The sequence below is a fragment of the Triturus cristatus genome, chromosome 3_2, assembly GCF_964204655.1.
Source record: "Triturus cristatus chromosome 3_2, aTriCri1.1, whole genome shotgun sequence".
In the NCBI taxonomy this organism is placed as follows: domain Eukaryota; kingdom Metazoa; phylum Chordata; class Amphibia; order Caudata; family Salamandridae; genus Triturus; species Triturus cristatus.
The window spans coordinates 1,059,498,386-1,059,506,519 of NC_140584.1; the positions used below are offsets into that span (position 1 = coordinate 1,059,498,386).

The window sequence follows — 8,134 nt, forward strand, 5'->3', positions numbered from 1 at the left end:
TTCTTGCGTTCAATTAATTAGCGACTGGCCCTTTTGTAGAGATGATGCAAACATGACTTTACAGGGGGTTCAGAAATCTAATGGTTAATGGGAGACACTTGACCAGATTGCTGTACATGGGTACACAAAGACATGCGGCAACCTTTTTGGAGGCACTTGGAGATAAGTGGAACGTGGATGTGGGCCGTGAATTAACAGACAAGGAATGGGGAAAAATACTGAAACACCCTAAGAAAGTATCTCGCAACCCCAAAATTAAACTTATTCAATACATGGTGGTACATAGAGCCTGTTTGACCCCACATAGATTAAACAAAATGTTGCCAGACACAGCAGACTTATGTCCCCACTGACATACACAACACGCAGATTTGATACACATGATGTGGACATGCCCACGATTGGTACACTTTTGGGCAAATGTACTTAAAACAATGAACAAAGTGGCGCCAGCAGCAGGGGACGATACACTTGACTATTGTAATTTAGGGTTATGTTTTAAACGCAAGAAGCGAAATGTGCAAGCCCGGTTTGACGACCTAGCATTGATCTTAGCAAAACGGTCACTCACAATGCGATGGAAGTCTGCATTGCACCCAACAGCCTTGGGATGGCATACTGCCGAAAGTATGGAGATCAAAAGGGAGGAAAATAGAGGGCTGCGAAAGAACCCCATTTCATTGGAATGGAATGTGATGTTGGAGCAGTTTGTTTCCCCTGAACTTTCACTACACTGAGACTTGGCAAAATCAACAGGCTGTTTAGCAAATATATGAGCGCCGCTATGTCACAGACCCTGTGTGTACCCAATTAGTGTCATTAAACTGTGTGCCTAAAAGTTAGACAAAAATATCCACTGGACGGAACCTAATGGGCTTGCCGACCTACAACTTATGTAAATATCGTAGTGAGTCTGGAGTAGGGAGGATGGGGGGTGGGACACTACTGGTATTAGTTTAAGCATGGTGGGTTATCTCTCTTTATTTGTTCTTTTGTTTGCATTAGATCAAAATGACAGTGGAGATATGTTCATTGAATGTCCAGATGTCCTCCAAGATTCACTGATATAAATGCTAATGTATCGATTACTAAAGACTCCTATCAAAGTATGAATGCTGTAACAACATTAGCCACCTTTTAGTGATTCTGGCACTGTCATTTTGAATGCCTTTATTTTTGATTTGTTGTTCTTGAAAATAAAATATGTTTTTAAAAAATTCAGGGAGTTCAGAAAGCAGCAGGAGGCAACTTATAATGCCCACTGCGCTGTACAAGTGCACCACCACAAGGTTATCTTGTTTGTCAAAATATTTGCGTATTACAAATAAAGCCAAAGCCTCTGAAGGAAAAATGTCAAAATGCACGTGTCAAATTTCTCTTTCTGGGAAGCTTTAGCATTAGGACTGGTGGAACTGCCTCCTATTTTTTTCTACACCGAAAAGCTAACAACAAAAAAGCAAATACCAGCTGTCAAAATGCTGCACAGAATGCACAAAAGGAAAAAGCAGTAGAAAGCCTCGCAATGAAGCGTCTTTCCTAGACAGTCAGAAAGGAACAGTTTTAAAGGAATATATACGGCTGCCAAGGGACTAATATTTTCAATCACCGTTTGTTCCCTCGTGCTCCCTAGAGCACTCCTGATATCACTCCCAAGGCTGTCCAGACGACTTCACACTTAGAACTATGTCCTTTTTGTTACTGTGCCTTTGTACCTCCACAGTGATGACCCCTACAATTCGACAGGACTCCCTCACATATAGCCCTGTTGTACTGCCATGTTAGTTTAATTACTTGTGCCCCTATGGCCAAACTGAGGTCCTTCTTGAGATGATTCTACTACACTTCATGATACTTGGTGTCTTCCTTCTCCCCTCGCCCCCAGCCCGGTGCCTCCTGGGACAATGCCCAATACCATCCATTGTTGCCACTGCTTCCCCAGTGTCACCTCAAGTACTGGGGAAGCACCCTGCCTGCTCCTGGTTCCCATCTTTGTTGCCATTGTTTGCAATTAACCTTTAAGATGTAGCTCTCCTTGAAACTGCTGAAAGCCCTACTTGACAACATGATTATTTTGAGATGTGCACTTATGTAGTGTAAAATCAATTTTTGGAGGTTGAGTAATCTCCTCCAGAAATACTATTTTTCTTAATTACATCTCCTCCGCAGACGGTTTACTTCCAAAAATCGGGAAGTCCTTCCTTGGTTACCACTTCTGCCGGTTTTCCCCTCTCAAGTCTGTAATTATTAAACTAATTTGGATTCCGGTTACCTCCACTTTTCTTGTGCTATTTTTCAACATATTTTCCTCTAGGACAGTGGGTCCTAAACTTTTAAGAATCATGACCCACTTTCAGAACAGTTTCGCAACTCACCTACCTTTAATGGACATTTAGAAGGGGCTATTTTTCAATGTAACAAGCATTCTGTGATAACGCATCGGTATTTCCAGACAGACTATGTTCTACTGAAATGGCCACTAACGTTGCACAGACACAAGTATTAATGATAATACTACAATAGCACATTAATGTTAATGTGGAAAAAGGAAACCTTCCCTTTCACATTCCCTGTACTGAAGCAAAATCGTCACATAATTCACGTTAAAAACTCCTCTCACTTGGCAGTCAGAAAAAGAAAAGTAAACATCAATACCACATTTATGTATCAGTGTGAAATATTGCTTTTAGGACAAGGATTACTAAAGTGAACTAAAAGTACATTCATTTCATATAATAGGCCTACAAATGTCGCTCAACTCAAATACAGCTCCCCTTCAGAAGAAAAGCTTCTTTGCTCCTAAGTTTGTTTTAGTCTGCGGGGGGTGGAGGGGGAGGGGGGCAAACGAAGTGCAAGTTCACTGCTCTTGAAACCACAGATTTTCCACAGAACGAGAACAGAGCCTTCTCGGGCATCGCCTCGAAGATTTGGAATTCTCTGCCACTGTATGTCCGTCGAATCTCATCTACAGCTTCATTAAACAAGCATTGGCAAAGCCAATAGGTCTCGCCTTTGGGACCTTTTAAGTGTTTAGCTATAGGCTTTGCTAATGTGTTTTAAGCTATGTTGTAGAGCAGTGGGGCTTGTGGGCAGCATGTTGCAAAGTAATAATAAAAAAACTGTTATAAGCATTTGTCACCTTGTCTATAATTAAGGTGAGATCATGTATATTTCAACAACCTTATTAAAAAAATATTTAATATAAAAAATGTTTAGTGTATGGTTGACCAGTGCACACTCGTCCGCAGAATAAGGAGTGCCTGTGCTCTCAGTAGTGGGAGAGGGAAGACACACACACCCTACATCAAGCTACCGAAACGTTCACAAACTCTTGCATATTCTGCACAAAGGAAACACTGCGTGCACCATGCGGTTTTCACAATGCAGTGCACATAAGGCAGATGATGCACATTAAACTTTATATACTACTGCAGCACAGCCTGGCGATGTATTTTACTCTGCACACGACACCTTAATGAAAATCATGCGGTCCTGAAGCTCCTCTTCAAAATGTTGTCCAACAACACTTCTATATTTTGTCTAGCACTGAAGTACAGGAAGCCACTTTAAGTATTGCTGTCCTTTGTAAATCACAGAGAAAAACACATTTAGTTGGATGCACCATCTAAAACATTGCGCTGAACAGAAAGCAAGTCTAAAAGTACACACTTATGTAATGAAAGTTGTGTGTCATATGTTTCACAAGCACAGCATAAGCGAATATGCAGGAGAACACTAAAAAAGTGGATCCCTAATGTGAGTTCTCTCAATTATGCAAAAACCTATGAAAATTATGTGGCACATTTCAATTTGAACTAGAAACAACATTTTTAGTGAAATTGACACATTTTGCAAATTATGTGGCAAACTCAGTAAATCTATAGTTATGTGTTAAACTCGTCAGTCCACAGAAATGCATACATTTGAAGACCTCATCATAGACCACTGTTTTTTAAAGAATGTATTTGTGACAGGTAAACAAAACAAACATTCTAATTCTGATCATTGCCCACTGTTATAAGCACTTTGAAGAAAACTGCTATTTCACGTAAAGCGCTCCAATTTGGGTCGAGTTCACGCTATATAAAACTGCAAAAGAGAGCTCTCGTTGCAAAGGGTCCAGCAGCTGGGCTAATACACTCCTTACACCACTGTGCCTCACCTGCACTCCCCTACGCATCAGTACCGCCATGGCTGCTATTAAGGACACCCGTGAAGTCTCTCTCTCTGACAGCCTGCACCAAATCGTTACGAATACCCACTCTGATGATAAGCTGCTATCTACCACGACACACTGAAGGGGAGGAGTTCATTGGAAATAAAAAAAGGACTACAAACAGATGTGCGAGGAAGAGAAATCAAACAAAAAATGTGAGAAACTAACTGTAGACGAGTAAGGCACATTTAAAAGACTGCTTGCAGTATGAACTGATTTGAACGAGACTGGCAAATGTGCGCGGTTCTCTGGAAATGATAAAGACCACCGTTGTTTTTAAAGCTCCATTATATATTTTACCGCTTGCATGTATAACCTTGAGAAATGCAAACAAGTGCATTTCTATAGGCCGGTTTTACTTTTACTATGTAAGGTAGTGACTGTTGATTTGAGTACAGTATTCTAGTAGGGCTCTTTCACTCCCAAAGTCTTGCCTGACTTCAAGATGTCTACAGCTCGTGAAGCGCAATTGGTCACCAGTAGTCTAGTATAATCGCGGCACCCGCGCTTTATTTACAACATGAAAAGTAAAGCGTGGGTGCCGCGATTATACTAAAGGTAAAGAAATAGATTTGTTTTCTATTTCTTTATTTTTGGTATAATCGCGGCACCCGTAATTTACTTTTAATTATAAGTAGAGCGCGGGTGCCGCGATTATACCAAAAGTAAAGGAATAGAAAAACACATCTATTTCTTTACTTTTGGTATAATCGAGGCAACCGCGCTTTACTTTTAATGTTATAAATAAAGAGCGGGTGCTGCGATTATACCAAAGGTAAAGAAATAGAAAAAAATCTATTTCTTTATCTTTGGTAAAGAAATAGATGTTACTAACTCACAAATAGGCACTGGCTACAGAAAGAATCAGGGAAAGTTTGCTTGTATGCAATACTGAAAACGCAAGCGGACGCGATAAGTGGTGGGGTAGGGGGATAAGCGGGAGTTGTGTGCGCGCGCGCGGCTACACGAAAGTCATCGCGATCACGATCGCTGTGAAAGCGAAAGTGATCGCGATGACGCGCTAAAGGCGTTCCTGAGTGCTGCTGGCTGGCCTAGCGCATGGCAGCTGCACGCGTGCATGCTCACGTGCACGCAAGCGCTAGGCCAGCCAGCCAGCAGCACTTAAAAATCTCACATACAAAGTGTCTCTCCGAGCCAGCGCATGCGGTGGGCTCAGCGAGACCTAAAAAGGAAGTTAAAACAATACTAATGAACAAGTTTCTGCTCTAAAATACATTGGTTCTATTGTTTTACTTATCTGCCCTCTATTCCGATGCCTTTTGACCACTACATTGTTGCTCAACTGTGGATTCCAGCTTTACCATGCTATTCCCATATATGTAATGATTGTTCTTCTCCTACAACTGTATCCCACCTATCCTATAATGTGAAGCGCTCCGATACCCTCCAGGGTCATGTTCGCGCTATACAAAACTTTATAAATAAAAAATGATGGAATGGGCTAGCCAGATTATGGTTCCATCAGCTATTCCCAAGTAAGAACTGGGATATAACCCAGTCCCACCGAATCTTCTTGACTGTTTCCCGATGCTGTGCATAGACACCAGGACACATTCATGAAGCTGATGCACTTTAAATGTGCTACACCAAGCAAAGCTGAAGTCTTCAGAAAGTGCAGGCAAGTTGGAAATGAAGCAATCCACGGAGAATCACTAATCCCTTTTGTCCAAGGTGAATGCCCTGCTGGAAGCGGCAGTAATTCAAATGGAGCACAACTGGCACCCTGCCTCCAAATACAGCTTAAGCAAAGTCACATTTTGATGTCCGTTCACAAGTGATAGACTGAGTTTTAAAAGTTTGACTAAAGCTTTCCATACTGGTAAAAAGGTGCGTTCTGTAGGAATATCAGGTACGCGTGTCTGTAATTACACTAGCAAACGTGTATATGACAATGCAAAGCAAATTAGTTACCTTACCAGCTTTATACCCAGCAACTTAGATCTATTAAAATATAGTTTACTGGTGACCAATTAAGAATAAATAACTTTCGTGTTGTTTCTGCTCCATGGTGCCAATATATTTTAGGGTCCGAGTATGTAAAAACATAATGTATAGATGTCATTTAACAGTACCTCGTGGCTCCGTCCGCTTTCTGCAGAAATACCCACTCAGTTTGCAGTTTCGGGGAATAGTTCCTAATTCCAGCACCGAGGTATTCTTAACAATCAGCGTGCACACTGGGATTAGTTTTCCTAAACTACTCTAGCACTGTGCATCCTTTCCTCGGACCCTGTTGATCAGCCCCAAGCTACTTAGATCTTTAATCTTTGGCCCCAGTTCCTCCTAGATGCTGCTGTCCACAACCTCCCAAGTACACTACCCACTACATTCGTTATCCACCACCTCTCTTGTGGCCGATTATCCCCCGATTATCTTTACAATAGTGCCTCTTATGCACTCCTTGAAAGTGCCTATGCTGGTACCGTCCCGAGTCCCTGGCACCTCAGCCCGTGTATACCTTGGCACTTCCAGCTACTTAGTACAACCCGTCCCCCTCCCTTCCCTTCTTACCAGGGTAACTCGTATGAACCGGAAGTGCCCTTGCTCCCGGAGGCGGCGGGAGGTGCTGTGGCTGGTGTCGCCTTACTCTGTTGGGTCACTGGCGCCTCCGACGGTGCAGCGCTCGGTCCCGTCTCCATCTCCTCGGCATCCATCCCTCCTGCTAGACTTCCCGCCAGCGAGTTCAACGCAGCGTGCGCACGTCACCCATCACCACACAACTACGCAGCCTCACAGTGACAGGCTGAGAACGTGAGGGCGGCGTTCGTAAAGCACCTTGGACACTAGACCGTTAACATCAATAAGACATCTCAAAGAGAAGCCCATGTTAGGTGTGGGTAACACAGCGGAGTACTACTGTGTTGACATTTTCTAAGGCCAAAAATGGCACACCCACGCCGGTACCAATGGTGCACGGTATGTAAGCGGCGGAATCGCAGCATTTCGTATGAAAATAAGCTGCAAAAAAACGGGTAAATGTTAAGTCTAAACGCACAATTTGTGTTTGGCACCTACATACATCACATCTCTCAAGTGTACCATGTTCATGAGTGAGTAGCCCATCAAAGCCAAATTTTCCCTGTGCATTCTGGGACTTGCAGTCTGTAGTGTTGTGGGCCCTAGGCCCACATGCTACTAAAACACCGGACATAGAGGCAGTGAGTATACTGGTTAACTGGCCACGAGCACGTGCAGTGTTGCCAGATTTTTAGACCCGTCCCAAGCCCAATGCAGCTGAAATACAAGCCCAAAATAAGCCCAATCAGACCAGTTCCAGCCCAAAAACCAGCCCAAATTAGCAAGTGTCCAATTAAGCGCAAATCGACATCAGAACCAATTTTAACGAGAAATATGCATTCTATTCAATATACAGATGGTGGGAGGGTGTTAACTGGGCACCTGCCTTAATGCTACTCATTTTTAAGACCAGTTCTCCCTGTGACTTTGTCATGTGAAACAGGCACTGCTCAGAATACAATAGTCGAAAACCAAGAATAAGCAAGGCATAAATAGTGTTCTGTGCAATTTACAGCTCGAATGTATTACTATTTGTTTTTATTTCAAAAATTTGCACAAGCCCAGCAAGGCACATACTTTGCATATGCTTCATTTTAATTGTTTTTATCATTAACATGGCCATGGATGCAAGGCAACAATAAAAAATGTCCAGCGACCTGGTGATTAATGATCCTGCTGGAGAGCAGCCCTTTGCCCGTTTGTAGTTTTGAAATGCAGATAGGCTGTATTTTATTTGGATAGCTCAGTGGATTACTGCCTTTGTCACAGAGATTCTTGTGTTACTTGCAGTTCAGAAATTACAATCCTAACATAGGACAGTGACCTATGAACTGTCATCAAAGAGCTGCATACAAACATGGATGGTATAGTTAGAACTTTTTT

At 42.5% G+C, this 8,134-nt stretch overlaps 1 protein-coding gene across 1 annotated transcript in view; it reads right to left on the reverse strand.

Moving 5' to 3' along the window:
• Positions 1 to 6,971, reverse strand: part of RFC2 (replication factor C subunit 2) — a 72,360-nt gene extending 65,389 nt beyond the window's left edge. Inside the window, exon 1 of the mRNA XM_085649776.1 lies at positions 6,746 to 6,971. Coding sequence (XP_085505902.1) covers positions 6,746 to 6,888 — 143 coding nt within the window. The 5' untranslated portion in view covers positions 6,889 to 6,971. The remainder of the gene's footprint in view (positions 1 to 6,745) is intronic.
• Positions 6,972 to 8,134: the final 1,163 nt, after the last annotated feature.